Below are 22,345 nucleotides of genomic sequence, written 5' to 3'. Positions count from 1 at the left end.
TGGTTCGTAGAAAAACAAATGAATATTCAAATAAATTTAAATAAAATAAAACTATTCAAATAAATTTGATAAAATGTTTAAGCGGTTTATATTACAAATACCGAGCGAAGCCGGGTAAAAAAACTAGTATAATATGAAATCAAGTATAATTACTTTACATCCTTACTAGAAGTGTCAAAATAGTTCACAATATTGTAGTGTGATAGAGTGAACTGTAATGACACAATCAGAGAAATGTAATAATATATATTTTTCTGTTCTGCTGAGCCAAATTCACTGATATAATTGTGCGTATAATTAACACCCATTCAAATTTTGGAGCTATATTGAATGTTAATACCTTTTTTATCCCCTTATAATGTACATATGTATGTATAATATAATTACGAATTATATGTATATGTATGTGTGAGAGGTATGGCGTATGAAAAGAACGTCTATGGATTAAATTGAAGCCGATTTTATGGAAATTTTTGTTTGTAGTTCAAATTAAGGCGATACATGGATATATCCACGATATAGCTAGTATTTAAATTAATAGTTCATTATTAATATAAAATAAAGTAAAATTATATCGCGTGCTCATATCACCAATATTCACCCGCATGGAATAATTCCTCCAATACCAACCATTCCAATCTCCAAATAATCCAAAACAAATCTCTAAAAATAGAAAAATACAGGCCAGAAATAAAATTCCGACAGTCGTAGACATGATTAACAAATTAACCAGTAGATTTTATGACATAATCACTAATAACCATACTAATACACTAGTGAAGAGTTTCGGTGGATTACAACATACCCTTCAGTTATAAACACAGATGCCTACACACAATCTGCTTTAGATCGTCGACTTTAGAGAATTTTTAGAATTGTAAATAAGTTTGTGACCTTTATTCCTGTTATGCTGTACATTAAGATTCAAACAAGATAAATCTATATTTTATTTTAATTTATTTCTATACTTTAAATTTATATTTACCATGGTGCCATTACAGGTTTTGTCCCAAGGTGACATCTATGTCGAAATTTGTACATATGTACTATATATAAATTTATATCATTATTATTATACATTTTAAAATATATTCAAATGATGGTGACAATTGAGGATAGGTTGCCAATTTGTTTGGAAACGTTTCAATAATGGAATCAGATAAATTGACAAAATCTGGCAAGAAACGATCGACATGGAGTTGAATATATATCCAAGATCTGGCCAGCAACACCGGGCCAGGAATTGAACCTATGACCTCTCGGTTGATATCATTATATGCTAATCACTGAGATACATTGTATGTACTCACAAAAAAAATGTAAAATAGAGAATGATCACTAGATCAAGAACTATTATTATAGACGTAAGGCGTATTATGAAGATAATTTATATACAATATATAGCGCTTCAAAATCAGAAGATGTGTCAATATATTGTAAAAAGGTTGTCGATACCCGTAGACTGTTCGGCTGGTCGGCTCATCTGTGGTCAATCTATTTGCAGAACATACGTTGTGTACCTTTTATACATCTTATTGTGTGAAATGTATATTTGTTAAATATAATATGTATGTATGTATATATAAACTTGAACAAACATGTGTATCCATATATGTATATATATATATATATATATATATATATATATATATATATATATATATATATATATATTCATTTGTAGAGAAAATATGATGGTTAATTATTATACTGTTAATCATAATCCAATTTAAAAATTTAGAAACTTGTTTAGTATATTGGATTTTGTATATGTATACTTTTGTATTACATGTTATCGTATTAAAAAAGAAGAACAATATAGATAATTTATTTAATAAATACATTTAAGCAATATTCATCAGGTCCCTATATTATAGTACAGTGAGAGTTCCTCTGAATTAACACTTTTAATATTGAAAATACTGTGTACATTTATTATGCATAAAAAGCATTACTTTCTTCGATCGTATGAATTTTGAGATCATGTATCATATCTTCAATACAATTTAATTAAATCTTTCCAATAATCTTTTCCCAGTCTTTGATTCTTAGGAGTGCGTCTATGGCTGCAGTGGCCATAATTCCTTCTGAAGATTCTTTGGGTTCATAGTTAAGGATTTTTACAGATTCTTCCAAACATTTTACTACCTGAAAATTCAAATACCTCAATCAACTTATCCACATTGAATAACTTGAGCATGCATTGAGCTGAAATACCTCTTTTAATCTGATGCGCAATTCGTTCTTGCTAAGCTCGTTCTTTTCATAATCCCTGGTGGTCAAGATCATCAAAGGCGCATGAAGTTCGTATAAAGTAATACCTATAGCACAATTTGATGAATTTAAACCATTTAATGAGACACAGATGTCTTGAGTATTTAAGTAGTTGGGTGACGTACCTCTGAGTCTCGAATAGCCCGGCTCCAAAGCGTCGAACACTTTAAGAATATCTCGACAGATGTCTCGTTTCCTCTGAAGTTGACTCAGCGACATCTTGTGTATGAGATGAGAGTCCACTTTACCGTAAAGTTGACTGAGGGCGTACTTGGCCGACAAACATAGGAAATGGTTAGGATGAAGCATATTGCGGTACATATGGAGAAACGCTTCAAATCCTTCGACGTCGTTCACATCTATCTTGTCATGCTCGTCGCTTAATCTGAATGGAATTAATTAAATGAAAGTATTTGTAATATATATGTAAAAGATTTTTGAAATTAATTGTACCTTTGGACTACAGTTTTGACGGATGCAGCACTGATGGTGTACGAAGGGCAAGTGTCGCATCGCCATGGTGCATTCGGATCCAAAGGATCAGTGGGTAAAACAACTCCAGGTTTGCTTTTTACTTCCATTTTCTTCGGACAGTCACCATTGAGCATTGCCTGTAGTACTACGTCCCGGTTTGCCGCCATTCCACACTTGGGGCACTTGAGGGCGCAAGCAAAGGTGCCTAGTTCCGTTGGATCTTTACACCTAGTGCAACAGCACTCGAAGAACTTGCTCTCGACTAAATGCTCCCTCCGTTTATGGGTACTCTACAAATCAAACACGACGGTAAAAGCTCGAACGTGAGCGTAAAAACTGGGTATTGTAAATCTAAACAACTATCCTATGTATGTATGTATGTACCTGCAAAGTGTACGCATAACTGAGTGTGATGGCGTCTCCTTTTATGATTTTAGTAGCAGCTCTGATTGTGATGCGTCTGCGTGAATCGTCTGTATGTGTTGTATTTGGAGTACAGTCGTGAGCTAGGAGATAAGCTCTTGGATATAAAGCTCGAATACTAGCACCCAATTGACCCACTTCAAATGCATTCACCTGAAATTACATGTAAATTTAATCTGAAATACCCTAGCACTGTTTAACTAATATATATATAATTTCGAAAGAGATTTTGAATGTGAGTATATATGTAAAGTTTGGGTGGTAGAATTCGTAATGCTATCGAACAAAATTATTTTTTATGACGACGATATAGATATCGATTTCGATTCCGTTTCCGGATTACTTTTTCAGTTCCGGTTCGGAATTCTTATTCATTTCCAGTTCCGGATTCCTTTTTCAGTTCCGGATCCGGATTCCTGTTTCAGTTCCAGTTCCGGATTCCTTTTTCAGTTCCAGTTCCGGGTCCCTATTTTAGTTCAATATCCGGATTCATTTTTTAGCTCCAGATCCGGATTCCAGTTTCAGTTCCGGATCCCGATTTTTTTTCAGTCCCGGATCCGTATTCCTTTTTCAGTTGCGGATCAGGATTATTTATAAAAAAAACCATTCGTTTTTTGTGAGTGTGTAATTCATTTCTGATTGACTGTCGTTAAATATTACTTTTTTTCGGTTCAAATACATTTAATAAAAAAAAATTGAATGTTTACTATTAGATTAGCCATGTTTAAGCGGTTTTTATTACAAATGCCGTGCGAAGCCGGGTAAACAATCGTATGTCATTTTCCTTAAGCAAATGTAAAGCAATCACTTTCACTAGATCGCGAAACTTCTCAAGTTTCCAATATTCAATGGACGTGATTGTTCTGAATCGATCGTATATGATTCGTGATCTTGGTGTACTTTTTGACAGCAATTTGAAATTTAAAAACCATATTTTAAATGTTGTCAATAAATCTATCCAATCATTAGCATTTGTAATCAGAAAATCTTATTTGTTGTCTAATTCCAATTCTATGATTTGCCTCTATAATTCTTTTCTCAGGTCTATTTTGGAGTTAAACTGCATAATTTGATCACCTAACAAAAAGTTGTATATTAATTTATTAGAAAAAGTTCACAAAAAATTCTGTCGGTTTCTCCATTATAAAATGTATGGATACTACCCTTGGTTATATCCAAGCAAATTTATTTTGGGAAAGACGGGCTTAGTCAGTCATGAATCTCGTCGTCGTATTTAATTATTACGACACATGTTCCTTGTTCTTCGGGAAAATATTTATAATCCACCAACTCTTAGCGAATTCACGTTCTATGCACCAGAAAATTATTTTAGAATTCGCAAACGTGTTCTGTTTTCGCCAATTATAGTTAAAAATAACATTCTTTTACATACTCCTATATGCACAGTCATAGGGGTTTTTAACCATTTACATAGCTGATCAGACGGACATTGACATATTTAATGTTACTTTTGGTCGGTTCATAGGATCCATTCAGAATATTGTATTTCCTTAACCTTTTCTGATTTTTCTTTATTGTTAATTTTATATTGTAGGATTTCATTATACTTTTTTATTATGTAATTTGCTTAAATGGGTTTTTACCTTTATAAATAAATAAAACTATTACTATATAATATATGTATTGTACAACCAAATATTATATTTCTTATCCATCATACCTCAAGTATTCCACATATGGTATGAATTTCGTCTTCTTCATATTGGGTCATACCCCACATTTTCCTAATTTTGTCTACAACCATCAATTGATTGCTCTTCCACAGTTCAACCCTCTTCTTTCGTATGCTATTATGTGCCACCATTTCGTGTAGCATCTTCCACTTTTTAGGATCATTAGTTTTTAGTAAAAGACATCTGAAATGAATAAAAAATTACAGTGATTAGTTCATTTCCGAATTAAAGTTGTAATAAAGTCTAAATCGTACTACCTGATTGGAACTATAGTTTGATAGAGGTCTTTGACTTCGTTTAAATCAGTATAATCTAATTTAGTATGTTTCTTCAAAATGGAGCACTCTTCAATTGAATGTCCCAAAGGTTGGTGAAACCCGATGCATTCATCGCCACACAAAGGCCAAGAGCAATCTTTACATCTGTGAAAAACGTTCAATGGAAATAAATAAACAGCTGCAAACATTAAAGCGAGTAAATAACTGTTGTTTACTCACTTGAACGGATTGCCAACTATGGGATGGTAGCATCCTAAGCATATGAGATCACAACCAGTGTACGGACCGACGACTATCGGCTCAGCCATGATGATAACATCCCCAGGCTCCAAATTTCTAGAAGCCACCAAGTATCTGAAATGTTAAGAGCATTAGTATTAATTGAAGAATTGTTGAAAATTTTATAATACAGTTGGCCAAATCTATGCCCATTGATCTTGTCATGGTCAAAGTCATTCATCATTTCGAGCAAATGACACTGCTTTCGCCCACTCTTAAATTTTGAGGGTCATCAAATAGTGCCGAGCCCATCAGTCTGCATCTGAATGAAAATTTTGGCACTCCTCTCACTATGTATATATAAATATACATCAACGCTTCAACAGAATACACGGGTGTGGTGGTCCCATTGATTGTGTTTTTTTTATCGTCAGATTTTCAAAAGTAAAATAATATACATATACGAAAGCGCCAAACCACTGACGTACATGTGCACATGTGTCAAAATACTGATTCTGTACATTCGAGAACAAATAAACGGCGAAAAACTCAACAAACCACTCAAATATGATTATAAAAACAAACAGCGATTTTCTCAGATCTTCTGCAACGAATTTTTACGCAAAATTCGAATCATCAAAGTTCCAAGTAATTATCGATGTTTAACGCTTCTCATTCTATTTTTAAGTTATGACCGTCAATAATTATGTGCATGTGAAATTGTAAAATATTTTCGTTGCAATAAAATAAAATTTATGTTTTTATACCACTCTGTAGATATGAAAGAGAGCACTACTAGCGATATCGCACTTTACATTTATCGGAAATGCAGAAAGGCATTGCGAGTGAACGCCCATCATCGTAAATGTGATTTACTGCTATAGTGAAAAATGGCAACTACATATGATTCAAATGCTAATTTTGATTTTTCAAAATATTATAATATTTTGGGCACTGGAATTTGTGCGAGGTTTTACACGAATTGATTGAATTATTACCAAAACATTTTGAAACAAAAAAATATGAGACCAAATTAGTGGTCGGAAAATTATGGGAACTTTATGACAACTTTTTAAGATTGTGCCCGTTGATATTTCAACCGGTGGTTTTGGAAAGGAATTGATACACAAACTAAATTCTTGATATTCGCGGTACACATTGTTTACGACTCGTAGAATTTGTCAGCTACGTACATACATATGAACTTTATCGGCAGTAGCTAGCTAGTCTCTACATACATATGTGACAAAACGTTAACTAACATCGGTTTTCTCCCTCGCACCCGATCTCGCTCGCACACGTTAGATCAAAGTGGTGCCTGCGGTACTAAAAGGGGTCGCGGCACTCGAGTTGCGATGATCTGCTGTAAATGTACACTTATACACAGTGGCGGCTTGTGTATAGAAGCTACGATGCTGCAGCACCCCCGGGAAAACTACGAAATATCGCACCTATATACATTTACAACTTGAGAGTATAATAAAAAAAGTTATTAGCTATTTAGCATACTTATAATTTTTAATGAGTACGTCAAATATCTAAATGCATGTTTTAAAGGTGAGGGGTGAGTATTTGGCGTATCGTACGCTCAAGAGTATTGTCGCTAGCGTCAAACCCCAAAACGCTCGACTGTCGCCTGTGCTCATTCCATTGTATGTAAATGCGATTTCATAAATTAAAATAAAGTTATATTAAATTAAAATAAGTTATATACATATGTATAATAATTAGATATTTTTTTTATTTAATACTTGAGAGGGGTGGCATAGCCGATGGACATAATGAGTATATCAATAAAAATAACAAAAAATATATAAAATACAATAAAATTAAAACAGAATCTAAAACTAAAGGAAATAATATTAAAAGAAGAAAAAATATAACAAGAATAAATACAAAAGAAGAAGTATAAAAGCCCATTCATTCAAATTTATTTGTAAAGAGCTTTAGGTAACTAGATGTTAATAATTAATTTAGTAGACAATTCCAAATATGTATGTATGTATGTAGGTAATATGTATTGTGAATACGGTATGAAATAGTTATCTATCATCGTATGAAATATAAACGCATAATCACATATTACATATATTAAATTCTGAATTGAGAATATTATTTAAAAAATAGAGATTTTCAATGGAAAAATATAAAAAGTATTAACATTTAAGTGATAAAAGTCTATTGAAAAAATAAAAATATCTAAAAATGCATGTTTAATATAATAGTTCAACTTAATAAAGAAACGCTTACTAAAAATTTCACCACAATTTACCTATCTGTTTTGTTTTCATTAATGAGAAGCCCGAATAAAAATAGAAAATTTTAATCGCATTAAATTTCATGTATGAGAATATTGAAATTGAAGTTTAATAATTGACTGGCGAGAAAGCAGTAATACAGCTCTACGCGCCCGTCATATAAAGCTTCTGTTTACTTTCATAGTATTATTTTAATAGACAGCTACATATTTCTAATAAATAGCTTCTACGTATATATTTACATACAATAACATATACGTAAATTTGATCGTCGTCGCTTAAAAGCTAAAGTTCTACTACTAAATATCAATAAAAACATCATTCGGAAATAAAATCATAAATTTCTACGAATACATATTATGTATATGGATTTAGTTAATTCATGATATTCGCAATCATTGACAATGGAAAACATCAGAAAAAACGTAATATTATTGATTTTTAATAGCTGCATAACGAAATGACGATGAGGATACTAAAAAGTATTAGTAAAAAGCAATGGAAATATATTCGATTAAGCAAAATAAATAAAGAATTAAAGCCTCACCTTCCCATGACTTCCGAATCCTTAATTTCATACGGATATTCCTCATTGCCTCCATTACTTTTCACCGGCTTCTCAAAGTTTTTACACGTGTCTTCTCTATTCTGAAGTACATCAACGACGTCGTTCTCCTTATCGTGAGATTTTGCCGGCTGCTGGTGGTGTCTCTGCGAGCTCTTGCAGCTGCGCCTCTTCTGCAAAAAGCCAGCAACTTTTAAGATGGCCCTTCTTAACATCCTCCTCTGAAGGATTCAACTCTCGGGAGGGTTCCAGAGGGACTTTTCCCGCGTACGTCGCCGGCGACGCTCAAACGCCAAGTGCACATGGCCGCATTCGACATGGTGGCCTCGACCACCTGACATGTATGCTCAAACTGACATAAAAGCTCATAGAGAAAATGCTCAATTTAATACCTCTGGAAAAGCTCATACCAATGAGACATCACACGCCACGATTCCGAGAAATAAGATCAATTTTAGACGCACTTTGGGCCGGCACCTAAACTGAACCCTGAACGTATATTGTATTTGTATACAGTGAGTACAAAAATTCATACCACTTTTTCGAAAATTGTATCCCATTAACTAATGTGCAGTATAAGAATAATCTGTATAAATAATATGAAGGTTTTTTCCATTTATGCACAAATACATCATATATATAATATCGCTATTCTGTCTGTGTGTCTGTCTGAGATAACGCTCGCCGTACTATAATAGTCGTTTCGATTCGACATACATATGTATGTACATACGTCACAGCTAAACCACTGCCAAAACGTATACGAAGATATAATAACAAAAGGAAAAAACTTCTATATATATACTGATCGCTACTAATATTTCTTCTAGGCTGAGAATTTACCGCCATCTATTAAAAAAATATTTAATTAATTAGATTTTCTATCGGTGTTTTATATTGTTTATAAGTAATTAAGTATATTTAAAATGCATTTGAAAAAAATCGACCGCGTGGGGATCGAACACATGACCGACGGCACATTTATTTTATTTAATAACTTAATATTCCAAAACCCATGCGATGATATGTTATCGGATACACCATTAGTAATTATAATAAAAAGCAATAAATAATTATATGTACATATGTAATACCCATAATAATGAAAATCTTCGGAATTGCCAATGACCGGGCCTAGAAGTCTCCATATTGAGAAGTATTTTAGTAATAATTTATTTTGTAGAAGAAATTATATAAAAGACACTATTATTTTTTTAGAACTTTTGTAGTTATACCCCCTTTTCCATTTATATTTTATCCCTTCTGGTTGCCCGAGTTGAGTGACCATGAGTGACCAAGAGCAACCGCGATTGTTTATTATGACAATTTGAAACTGATATCAACGATCATATCATAAATGACGAAAATTGTGATTATTTCATTGAAAATAGTGGGAGCATTATTTTTGACCATGGTGTATACATACTGGTAAGTTGCGCATATGATAAATTCAGTGCCAATCTATCGCACATTGTGTGACTATATTAAAATAGACAGCACTGTATTATTTCAATATCGCTGAAGTCTATATAATTAAACTGTTTTATCTACATATAGGATAGGAGTGTTTTATTTTTCGGCATTGGCGCACCATATTAACACTGGATAAATAGGTCGATTGTTGCAGACGTTGAACCAGTGGCAAAATTGGATTTTAATTTCGCGTTTTTGTATACAATGGATTATTGGCACTGTTAATTGAATTTTGTCAGAACTGGGGTTTGTCCGCAATGTGTGTCTATGTGGATTATAATTAGATTATATGTACGGTCGATCGATGCGTGTGGCATCATATTCTTTTCGTAAAAAGATTGATCGCCATATGGCCCGCTAGCCATTAATCATTGGTATTTTAAAGCACCTATGTACTACACTCTAATTAGTCTTGAGTAAACAGTGTTTTTTGGCATGAGTAAACAAACAAAGCCACAAAGCTTAGCTTACGTAGTTGGTAGTCGTTCGGGTAGTAATGAACGGTGTGAGGTACAAATCTTGGTTGAAGTTCATAATTCAATTCAGTTTTTATAGATTATCAAAATTGTTGGCGAGATTTGATTACTGTTTTGTCCTCTCTTTGCCATTACTATTTGCATTTTGTATTATGCATTTACATATATGTACATATGTGTTTGTATCAGTTGCGTGCCGTGACTTTTAAAGCAGTGAACTAGGTATGGACAAAAAAATATATTATTTAATTTTTGAATTATAACAATCTATATTGAATTGATGAGTATAATTTTTCATTTTTTGTGCTTACTGAAATATCCCAAGTAGCCTACGTTTCTAAATAACATATTGTTTGTCCTCAAAACTTAATCTTCTGAATAATTTGTCGAACAAACTATCAAGAATGCAACATTCCAAGGCCTCGTTACTTGTTTCTGGACACTCCGCGTTGATTTGTTCTGAGGGAATCGTTTCGTGAGCCGGATCTTTTAGCAGTACTGCGAAGGGAATATAATTGAGACGGCAAGTCCGTGCAAGCAAACTACGCGGCAGACCATATCATAAAAAAATCCACTACCATGACTACTTCAAGTAGGGCCGATTCCAGTTTCTGAACTTACTAATCCGAGTCAACAATATCAATATGGACAACGATTTGAATTTATTTTAATTTAATTGTTGATGTTTTTTAATTTTATGTAGAGATTTTAGGGGACTAGACTAGTACCTCTAGTCAAATGACGGCACGCCCTTGGTTTGTATGTATGTATGTTTACATGGTACAGTCCAAGTGTTCACTAAGGTTCATAAACATACTAGTTTGTTCATACATGAGCTATTGGTTTAAGTTTAATTGATAGCAGTTTAATGGATTCCCATCAGGTATAGCATGAAATTTTTATCTATCAAAACCAAAAGTATTTGAAATAAGAAATCCTATGTAAACCACATTTCGATGTTGCTATAGCTCTCAATTCTCCGATTTTAAACAATTCAATTTTGGGTACACATATATAGAAGATAATGAAAGATGAAGCAAAAGATTGAGAGTACTTAAGCTTATGCGTAAAAGAACTAATTCGCTTGTGCATGAACGAATTAGTTATTTTGTTCATTTGTGTACAGTATAAATGGCCAGATTGGTTCGTGTATGAGCTAACTTGTATGTTAATGAACGAACGAGATGTATGTTTATACACTTGGACTGTAACATGCAAACACATATGTTTGTATATGATACGGATTAATTTTGTTAATGGAATAGCTCAGATCATAAGTAGAGATAATGGGATTGATACGTGTACAGAATTTGATTTTTAGAATGTTGCTTTTATTGCTATCATTTCTGGCAAGGTTTTGATGCTTTTTCAGATTTATTAGAATTGACTGATTTTATCTGATGTGGTTGATGATAGAGTTCTGCACAAAAATTGGCACAACTATTTTTGATTTTTCTCTGATTGATCTTCTTTGCAAGAAATAGTGAAATCTCTACAAAATGTCTTTTTATTTTACATCAGTTAATTCGATAATTTCTTTCAAATATTATTAGATTACTTTACGAAGGCATAAGAAGAATTTTTCAGTTTCACGGATTCCAAATATACCAACATCTGCCTCTATCGAAAAATTTTCGAACTATTGTTAATACCAGAATCGATTAATTTAAACAACTAGTGAAATCAAATTAGTTTATTATTTTATTCAATTAATTAAATAAATTTATAAATGAGTCCAGCGAGCTGATCAGCGAATGTCCAAAATAAAGTAAATAAATTTTTGTATGCAAGGGATACTTTGAAGAATTTTTGTGTGCAAGGGATGGTTTAAGTTTTTAAATATAATATACATACATACATATGTACATGTTTTCAAAAAAGTGAAAAAAATAGGTTTCCGAAAAAATCGGAAGGCGATTAGGCTTCTCATTGTTATTTAAATAAGTTATAACTCAATATATGTACAAATGTATATATGTATTTGGAAGCAGTCTCAGGTATAAATGCATTTTTCAATGATAAAGTATAATTTTAAATTTATCATACACTTAGCGGATTATTTGAATAGCAGGTCAAAAAGGATGTTGACAGATTTCTCAACTAATCCATACAAAATAGCCTCAACAATGTTTTCTCCTAAATTCAAAACAATTCAACTAACATAAAATTAAAATAATCATATTTCGGTGCTACCGGTATTACCGAAAGTCGATTTTTGACCAAAAATTGTCAGTCCTGCAACTGGAATGTCCTTAATAAAGGATTTCGATTCATTTGAGAGCAAACTAGTACATCAAAAGTAATAAAGCAACACTTGAAATTTAGTATGTTGTCTATACAAGTATAAATTGTAGCATTCCGATAATTTTAAATGATAATTTGTTTACGCAATTGTATCATATAAATAGCTTGTGGGCACGAATAGCCCAATTTTCGCAATAGCGTTAATCTACACACATTTAGAGGGTGTTTCGATCGTCTCACTAAATACTGTTTTTGTTATGCTAGTAGGAGATACACCCGAGAGATAAACGGAGACAATAAAAGCAACGTGGCAATAAATACCGGCTACTAATTGCCTGGTGTCAAGCAGCTGAACAACCATGGCGAAATAATGTCCGCGCGACTGCTGTAGCTATGTCAAACCTTTCTTATAGCTGGCCCTGGCCCAGAGAGCCCATGTGCCACATAGCGAGTCAGATATTTAGAATCGTTGCTTTCGTGGCGGAAAAGCGTGGAAAATCCGACGTACGGTGTGCCTAATGATCGCTGATTAGAGACGTAGGCGAGCATCGCTCACGCACTATTGTCAAGATCGCAATTGTCTGCGACAATTTGAGCAGATTGTCTACTTTAACCATGTCGAGATTCTAACGCCTTCATTTGATTGTATCGCGAGTCTGAAGAATGCGAAAATTATAGCGATTATTATCGGTAATGTAATTACCAGTGAAGTGATACGGAGCCTATTGTTCTTACAATTTATGAAAATTATTCTGCGATGACATACATACATACATTTTAATTTCTCTTATACATGTTTGCTCACTGATAACGAATATGATAATTTTACTAAGCAATTGCTTAATATAATAAGTAAATTATTATAGTCTATTGAGAAGCAACGTCGACATATGTATTAGAAAGATGTGAACAGAAAGATTTACGTAATTGACAATTTCTAGGCGGTTCAATCTGTGCCAAAAGATAACTTTGAATGAATTCAAAGGAGAGCAAAAAACAAACATTGAGTTATTAATTTTATAAACATTGAAAGATTAATTTCATACTAAAAGTTCAAGTATAAATAAAATATACAAATGTTTATTCTGATTTATAATGGTTATAACGGACTTTCAGGAAAAACAATAATAGCTATAGAAAAATTACACTGTTTTATTTTTATTGATCTTCGCTCGGTATTTCTAATATAAACCGCTTAAACATGGTTTAAACATAATCTAATATGGTAGTAAACATTTATTTGTTTTTTTATTTAAATTTATTTGAATCTATAAAATAAATTAACGACGACCAATCAGAAACGAAGGGTAGTTTTTTTTTATATATGTATAAGGGAATCAGAACTGAAATCGGAATTGGAACTGAAACAGGAATCTGAATCCGGAACTGAAACAAGTATTGGGACCCGGAACTGAAACAGGAATCCGGAACCGGAACTGAAAAAGGAAATAGGATCCGGACCGAAAAAGGAATCGGGATCCGGAACTAAAAAAGGGAATTTGGATCCAGAACTGAAATAGGAATCCGGATCCGGAACTGAAGGAATCCAAATCTGGAACTGAAAAAGGAATCGAAATCGAAAACTGAATCGTCGATATCGTCGTTATAGAAATTTTGATTTTTTTGATAACGTCATGGATTCTACGAACCAAATACTTACATACAAAGTCTCTTTCGAAATTATTTATTAGATTTTAAAAAGTTAAATAGAACCATGCAATAAAAAAAATCTCGAGTTCGAATTTTCGCATGATCACAAAACTTCATCTATTGTTACTACGTACATAGATAATTTAATCAACATTTATGAAAGTGCATACCAATAGATGCGGTTTACATTAAACAGATAACGCTGTAAGCTTCTGACATTCTCTTACATACATTTTTGGTGGGTTGGTACTCCTGGAAGGGAGAGTTGTGGAGTGGTGGCGGTATGGCCATTGAACTCCTAATGGATCGCCATATTTAATTGCAGTGCCGTGCAATGAAAATCTCCCTGTTTTTGTCGCACAGTCTTACTAACATGTGCGCGAGCAAGATACAAGGGAACTCGGTATTACGGTACCCAGTCTCCTTGTATCCTGCTCGCGCCTACGCAAGTAAGGCTGTGTAACAAAAACAGGGATATTTTCACGGCACGGCACTGTTGTATTCAGTAGCAATGGAACAGTAGTCCATTATGAAATGAGTTGAAAAATTTCGAACCACGGGCGCTCCACGAACGGTGCGAACAGAAGATGGTCTGGATTTAAAACTGCATCAGGTAAGACGGACGTCACATATCTGACAAAAAATAGCATACAAACATGTTACATTACTTAAATTTTTTTTTTGAAAAATTAATACTGTTTTGCTTTTTAAAAAAATACAGTTCTTCTCGTGGCCAACCTGTTCATAAATACATATGATCAATGAGTTTTAGCGAGTGTTTAATGCATAAATATTTATGAATTTTATGTTTTAAAAACAATAAATTGAACTTATTACATCATTTTAAAATCGATCAATTTTTGAAATAGCTACAACATATTTTACCTTACGGGCGAAAAAAGTTTATGTTATAAACGATCCACAATTAAGTACATACTTCCATATAATAAAACAGGTACAATATCGTTGCTTATATTAGAGCGATAAATTAGAATATGAAATATTTTAAGCATCTTCAAATAGCCATTGTTAAAAGCGGAACGGTAACGTCCTCTATAAATTGCACGTTCGTTAAAACTGACGTCTTTGTTAGCACGGCGTTGAACAATGCGTCAACACTGGAATATTATCGTGCGAATAACGATCGCTAAAATGCTATATAATATTACGGTGAAGATTATTTTAGAAATGTGTATGAAAATACTAAGGCAGTCGACTTTTTCTAACGATTTTTATGAATAAACAAACGTTTGAATAATTCTGATGGTCGACATTGTTTGTATTACGGCCGTGTGCAAATGTTTGACGTTTCTTTGGCGCGCGAAATCGAATAGCCTAAAATCGACGCACGCTTTTTTCAAAAATAATATTTCAACGAATTTGTCAAGATCCTGTCGTCGCAAATTCCAGATCGAACAATCTAGAATGACGAAACAATGATGCCAAATATCTCAACGATGCGAGTTAAAGTCATTTGTTTGCAAGGCGGCGAGGCGACTTGGCTGTGAAAATGGCGTGAAAATCTTGAGAAAATACAATTCGTTTATAAATACGAATAATTTGTTTCTTAGTCGACTGTATAGTTTCACGGAAACTTTGTACGTAGGTTTTGTTATGTGAGCTTATTTCTATTACATGTTGTGTTGTAAAAAGTATATTTTTAAATATTCCATTTGTATCCATTTGTAATATGAGTACAAATGCTAACAGCGCATTTTAAAAGATTCTCAAAAATAAACTCGAAGAAACGGCTTTTGTTTATTTTTTTATTTGCGGTTTTAAAAATACTGTCCATCTGAAAAAAGAGATGTCATTAGTCAGAATTTAATTGGAATTTAAGTTTCACACGATTCGAATTACACGTTTTGTATCGAGAGCTTTTAAAGTTTGACTCACATACATACATACATACATATTTATATTTTGAAATAATGATGATATGCATTATAAATGAGGAATGACTCTTTTTAAATCCATCAATATTAATTATTATCATCGAATTAATTGATTTTAGGCTGAACTAATACATCCTCTTTAATCAGGTAGTATTATTTCGGTTTAAATTTATTATTTGGTAATCTGAATGTATTTAGTGTTTGAATAATTTAAATAATGTTTGAAAACAAATTAAATTACATAATGAAAAACAAACGAGATCAGATTTCATTCAAATATTTATTTGTTTAAATAAATTTAAAATGTCGGAATTCTAATTTATATAGTGTTTTCAGAATAAAATCAGAAGGAATAAAATTATTTCTATGCTAATTTCTAACCGAGGTGTAGTTTAATTTTCCAATTTTTTTTATTTTTTTTCAATTTACATTCAGCTATCTGTCCTCCTCGGGACATTCTGCGCATTTCTTCTTCCTTATTCCCTAGCTTGTGGATGAAATGCCCATTGGCAATTCACCCTCTGTTAGAGGTCCAAGAGATCACCTCTATTGAGTATTTTTATTGGCTTGTTATCTTATAACTCCCTGGCCAGAGTGTTGGGGTGGTTCCTTATCCTTTCTTTATATTTCGAGCTCGCAGATCTTGACTCTATACTATAATAGTGCCATCGTGCCAAATCCGTAAATTGTTTTTTTTTCCACTGCCTCATATCATAATCAATAACTAAAATTAAGAATATCAAGCAAATTTTATTCTGTAAATTTTAGGTGAAAGAATTTATTGCAAAGAAGGTCATTTTGTAATTGGAATGGCCATGTAGCAGTCCAGACTTGAACCCTATCGAGAATCTCTGGGCCATAATGGGTTCTAAAATCAATGATAAGAAGCCCAGTAGCAAACGAGTACAACACTAGTTTTTTTATAATTGAATATTTTTCTAATTGTCACATATAAATGGTTATATGATTGTACCTACAACGAAAAGCAATCTCGGTTGTATGTATGTACATACATACATGCAACCGAAATATATTAGGAATATGCTTCTACAGTGGGATTTTCAAGTTCACAAGGACATGTAGAGTGACAAAAGGCATATTGATTTGGTGCTACCTACCAATATTTTTATGTTGCTGAATGTCAAAATAACTCCTTGGAATTTGAACTGTAATTTTTTCTTTGACTTAAGTTTTATAAATAGCTTCCCAGTTATTATTGGGAGTGTGATTGGTGTTATACGGACTAAGTTATTGTAGTGTGTAGAGCTAATGGTTGGTCATGAATCAATCCTGACTATGGAGGTCAACGAGCTGGACCCAGTCTACCAAACATTGTTAAATTGCTAAACTATTGGGCGCCTATCGCCTGCCAAATACGCAGCGCGTGCAACTTGCACAATTTACTACTGAAATTAAATACACGTTGCAAATAAATCTCAAGATGAGCCCTATCCCTCTCTTCTTATATATTGTTTATTTAGCATGGTCGAATTTATTTCTTGATTTTGGCATACGATCGTAATACAGAATATGCGACGATCGACCCTTTGTGTCCATTGTGTAATACCAGAGATGGGAATTCAATAACGCAACACTCATGTAATGCATTATCGATTGATCTAATAAGATTTATGTAACTGGCGGACGATGAACTATAGGAATTGCTAAGTGTGTACGAAGCTCTTCACTTTCGCCGGTTATAAATTCGAATATAGTGATTGTGTAAATAATAGACTCAATGATTGTTTGTTACCAAAGACTAATAAATGCCAAAATTATGCGATCGTTTCAATTTTACGACGTTTTCTGGTCGATGGAGCGGCAAATTCGCTTTAGAGATTTATTTATCTATTTCACCGCACGCCGCTCGTTTCACAAGCTCATTATTCGAACGGATCAGTTTGCCTGTTATTCTCTTTCTTATTTTTAATCGTCGCATTTTAAAAAAAATCGTGTATTAATAGCCAAAACGACGCCGCACGTGTAGACATTTTCCAATGTCGGAAAAATTGACATTCGGCGTAAAAGATTTTCCTGGCGCAGATTTTTCCTGCACGTGCTGCCGAATACAAGGGAAAATTAGCATGGACGATTTTCTCAGTCACTTCCACGAATAGATAATGTCACATTACTTATAGAAAATACCATAAAGTATTGAGTCTCACAAACGAAAGGAAGAAAAAATTTAACTTTGAATGCCTGTATTTCTATTGAACAAAATTTCAAATATCTATAATTTTCAAATTTTAAATTGATTGAATTATATTTTGATTGCTGAAAATCATACTTATTTATTGTATAAATACACTTTGCAAATCAATTATTGACTAAATAGTTCTTCATTTTAAGTCCAAAGGGTTGGTTTCAACTTCAATTTCAATTTGTTACATTAGTTTAAGGCTCAATGTATTTTTTTCGTTATGTTATGGTTACTTTGCCAATAAGAAGACCAGATATTTTAAATCAAATAGTAACTTGGATTTGATTAACTATGAAACATCGTACAACCGAATTGATCAAAACGTGCAAATCTTTACGTGCAATTGCAAGATTTTTATATGCTATAAGAACGATCAATATGTTATGATATTATATTAGTTATTAAATTATATTATGAAAACGGAACAATCACATTAGATTAATAGTTGTGTGTTATGAAAATTTTCAGAGCTTGATCGTAATTTTTATTATTTATCGAGACTCGTCGAATTTCACATTAGATGTATTATTATGAAGTTCGTTATGTATTTTATTACCAATACATAAATGTTAAATCTTTTATCCATTCAATATATTAACCGGTGTACATAAAGCCGAACAGCTACTGACATAAAATAGGGGTTATATAGGATTTTATGTGTTATAAGAACAACAAGCATACGAATTTATTACGTTATGTCTGCGGTTTCAATAAACAATTTTATTTTATATTATATTTTACCTTTCCATTTTGTGATCTATGCATCCTTTTAATTTAATTTAATTGCTTTTGATATATCTATATTTTTTTAGGTAACAAAGAAAAATTCACTGATATTTTATTTATTGAACTTTAGCTATATTATAAAAAAAAGAAACCAAATAAAAATTCAGTACGTCCGCTTTCGCGGATCGAACACAACTGCATAGGATGCATGTTGAAAATTGCACACACTATTTGCAGTTTACGTTTCCGAAACGGCTCCGTCGAAATATATATTGAAAATTTTGTCCCAAAAGTTGCACCGTTTAAACGTTCAACCGCGTGATGCAACTGCGTTTCCATGGCCTAAATATTAATTTTCTGTTGCGTTATTTCTGTCGATGAGACGACATGCAGTTTTCCTTTAGAATTTGCACGCGCAATCCGTTAAACGTTTGTCAAAGAAAGCTATTAACTGTAGTTGGGAACGTGCATGTGCTGCAAAACACATTGCACAGTTCCATGGTATTTTTTATTTGACTTGGGAAATTGAACTTTATCTCATGTGGATTGTATATAGGGATAAATCAGGTCATAAAAATGAAAGATAACCGTTTGTTCAATGTGTTTTTGTATTTGAAATCCCATTTAGTAAAGAAGTATTTTTTTTATATTAAAATAAAATACGACGAAATTATATGAAAATAATCTCATTTATATTAATTGCAGATTCAATCTCTGTGTAAATAATAGTGGCTTGTGGCCAAAACGGAATTGCCATTGGCGAAATTTCAAATGATCATATTTCAAATTTCATATTTGATTAATTTAATTTAAATGAACGCAAACAGCGTACTAGATAACAGAACTCTCATTCATTAACACATTTGAAATTCAATAACGGTTTCATTAAATCAAACTACACTATTTTAAAGTCACTTTAAACTACGACACATTGTATTATAAACTTTGTATAAAGAAGACACTTAATTATTATTATAATGTAAAAAAAAAACTATATCCAACTTGTCAGGTGGGAATGCAAAATGAATTTTAGTTCAGTGTAATGGTGCACGTATAGACATTATTTTAGAGACTGCATTATTTGACAGGTTATATCCAAGAGGTTGATTTAATCTGAATGTGGCGTCTCCCAGAGTCAATTATTTCGTTGGACCATAGCTATAGCAACCCGAGAATGTCCGGGCCTGTCCAAATTGACCCGAAAGCCAGTTTAATTTCAACATTTAACTATTTTATATATTTATTTTATTTCAAGCAACTGTATTGGGCACAATATGTACAAACGAATAATATTGACAATGAAGTTTAACGATAACAGGTAACGATAACGATGATTATAAAGATGAGATGAAGATAACGTTAACACGTTGATTATAAATCTGGTCAAAGTTAGGATTAGTTTGTGTAAAATCTCAATTTATTACTAAAATTACTATTTTTAATATTGTTTATATTGTTAAAAAGTTGTATATAATGTAAGTGTTAAATATGTGTGGGAAATATTCATGTGTGTTTACTTATTGGTATAAATTGTAGGCAGTGGAGTGTTAATGGTATTTTCATCTCACAGTCAATGCTGTCACTTGTTGGATTTCCTCCCAAAGTAAATTAATGAAAATAAACATACGGACATCGATAAGAAAACAAAAAATAATAGATTGGATTAAAATAAAATTTTGCATGTTTATATTAATGTGACCTGTTTTTCGAAAGATTTTTAATATATAATCTAATCTTTAATATATAATATAATCTTACGAATTTTTAGTTTTGTATTATTAAAATAGCCTATTACGAGGCGCTTCATTGAATATTTATAGTCATGTAATATTTTATAGTTAAAATTTTTGTATAAATTTTGGCACAATGTTGCCTTGAAAACGCCGAGAATAACTTTATTTTCATATTGTGAATGTGGAATTTTATTGTTTTCTTTGCGCGTTTCGTTAATGTCATCGTTGTTTTTTCAAAATAGACTTCAATGGTAAAAAATATTGTGTGTAAAAAATAAAATACTTCAGTATTAAAAAAAAAAAAACACTAATTGTAAAATATTTTTATTACAAAGTCAACTGTAAGATACTATCAGTACAGCATGCGTATAAAACTACATAATTTATAAACAGAATCTCCCGTTATCTGGCAAGTACTCGACTTGGCAAGTGTTGTTAATCTCATTAGAAAATCGAATACATTTTGTGCAACAGCCACTCTTGGTTATACATAGAATGATCGTTACACAAAATGCTCGAGACGAGGAGATTTCTGTAGTCACCATATACATATTATCGAATTTTCGAATAGGTATCGTATTACACAGGAACCGTTTGCAAATCGTAGGCACTGAAATTATTCCGTCTTTCCAAGTCTCTAATTTCCATAATGTCTGTTTTTAATTTTAACTTTAATATTTCTCGCCATATGGCGTTTCTGTGGTCGGCATTAGTTATGCCCAGTCGCATTAGAGTATTGTCATTCATTCTGACGAGCGCTCTGCCAGTGATATCATGCTATAAATATAAAATAAACTGTAATATGAATGTATATAACGTTAATGAATTTAAACAAAAATGAAATACACACTTTGGAAAATAGTTCAGAGTAAGCATAGTAGTCGGTACAATGTCTTCGAAACCATTTCATTACATCTGGTACAGACCATAAATGAATGTCCCTCGGTCTGGTTGCCTTACTCTATAAGAAATAAATAAGAAAAATAATTGAGCATTAAAACTACGAATCTTATATTTTAAAGATTATTTTGATAAATAAATACCTTGGGTTTATTGTTGATGTAAGAAGTGTCTTCCACCATTGTCAAATTAGTAAAAATAACATTTACGAACCTAATTTCAAAATATAACAAACAAATACGGCAAAACTGACAGCACACATTTGACAGTCAATGTTGTGCAAAATTTGGTCCAAACACAAAACTTCACCGTTTTACTAATTACAATAATACCGCGAGTGACTTTGCTTTTTGGAAAATATTTTAGTTGTTTGCTATGCAACAGTAGTTGAAAACTACTTGGATTAAAGTAGTACGTTAATGTAAGTAGTAATAAGTAAAAAAAATTAGCACCATCAGAATCTTTCTTAGACTGTATACATATGTAAATGTCGTTATTATCGTGTATTCCCTTGGAATGTTTCTTTCCAAAAAGCAGTGACGTACCATGGAAATCTCTTTGTTTTTGTCGCACACGTAAGTAAAGCTTTTGCGGCAAAAACAGAGCGATTTTCACGGCACGCCACTGCCACAAGGCCAAATATTGACTTGGCTTAGTAGAATGCAGTGGCGGCTCGTCCATATTATTATTATTATTTTTATTTTACATATATACCAGGAAGGCCTTACAGGTAAATCCCAATGCGCCTTCCTGTCCAATTACAAATACAAATGCAGCATTTTTTTTTATTATAAGTCGTTGAATTGCGAGACACTGAAAAAACTCGCAAATTAACGAGACATCTATGAATTGTACATAAATTT

At 32.4% G+C, this 22,345-nt stretch overlaps 2 protein-coding genes across 6 annotated transcripts; both read right to left on the bottom strand.

Annotated features, from left to right (window-relative positions):
- Positions 1-1,730: 1,730 nt before the first annotated feature.
- Positions 1,731-19,979, bottom strand: SmydA-4 (SET and MYND domain containing, arthropod-specific, member 4). Of its 5 annotated transcripts, none has more exons than XM_077428482.1 (11): positions 19,852-19,977; positions 18,865-18,979; positions 8,168-8,358; positions 5,363-5,497; positions 5,123-5,287; positions 4,853-5,048; positions 3,133-3,324; positions 2,728-3,038; positions 2,400-2,659; positions 2,218-2,321; positions 1,731-2,148 (listed from the first exon to the last, which is right to left on the bottom strand). In XM_077428482.1, exons 2-11 carry the CDS (start codon positions 18,886-18,888, stop codon positions 2,011-2,013), a joined length of 1,716 nt encoding a protein of 571 aa, XP_077284608.1. In that variant the 5' UTR covers positions 18,889-18,979; positions 19,852-19,977; the 3' UTR covers positions 1,731-2,010. The 5 variants fall into 5 exon arrangements, with proteins under 5 accessions (XP_077284608.1, XP_077284610.1, XP_077284612.1 ...); XM_077428484.1 differs by having other exon boundaries at positions 1,752-2,148; positions 18,865-18,921; positions 19,852-19,979; XM_077428486.1 differs by having other exon boundaries at positions 1,752-2,148; positions 18,865-18,921; positions 19,909-19,973.
- An 896-nt stretch (positions 19,980-20,875) lies between these two features.
- ave (sterile alpha motif domain-containing protein aveugle) lies at positions 20,876-22,144 on the bottom strand. Its single transcript, XM_077428943.1, has 3 exons — positions 21,626-22,144; positions 21,433-21,543; positions 20,876-21,359 (listed from the first exon to the last, which is right to left on the bottom strand). Exons 1-3 carry the CDS (start codon positions 21,662-21,664, stop codon positions 21,162-21,164), a joined length of 348 nt encoding a protein of 115 aa, XP_077285069.1. The 5' UTR covers positions 21,665-22,144; the 3' UTR covers positions 20,876-21,161.
- Between the last annotated feature and the right edge of the window lie 201 nt (positions 22,145-22,345).

The sequence above is a fragment of the Arctopsyche grandis genome, chromosome 4, assembly GCF_051622035.1.
Source record: "Arctopsyche grandis isolate Sample6627 chromosome 4, ASM5162203v2, whole genome shotgun sequence".
In the NCBI taxonomy this organism is placed as follows: domain Eukaryota; kingdom Metazoa; phylum Arthropoda; class Insecta; order Trichoptera; family Hydropsychidae; genus Arctopsyche; species Arctopsyche grandis.
This window is presented reverse-complemented; position numbering and strand designations above follow the sequence as displayed.

What these genes read in the sequence shown, in the direction of transcription:
- ave (XM_077428943.1), bottom strand. Translation starts at nt 21,664, where the DNA reads ATGGTGGAAGACACTTCTTACATCAACAATAAACCCAAG. An exon ending in ACATCAACAATAAACCCAAG is followed by an intron (nt 21,544 to 21,625) that starts GTATTTATTTAT and finishes TATTTCTTATAG; the next exon opens with AGTAAGGCAACCAGACCGAG. An exon ending in ACTCTGAACTATTTTCCAAA is followed by an intron (nt 21,360 to 21,432) that starts GTGTGTATTTCA and finishes TTATATTTATAG; the next exon opens with CATGATATCACTGGCAGAGC.
- SmydA-4 (XM_077428481.1), bottom strand. Translation starts at nt 8,400, where the DNA reads ATGTTAAGAAGGGCCATCTTAAAAGTTGCTGGCTTTTTGCAGAAGAGG. An exon ending in GGGCTATTCGAGACTCAGAG is followed by an intron (nt 2,322 to 2,399) that starts GTACGTCACCCA and finishes ATTGTGCTATAG; the next exon opens with GTATTACTTTATACGAACTT. An exon ending in TGCGCATCAGATTAAAAGAG is followed by an intron (nt 2,149 to 2,217) that starts GTATTTCAGCTC and finishes TTGAATTTTCAG; the next exon opens with GTAGTAAAATGTTTGGAAGA.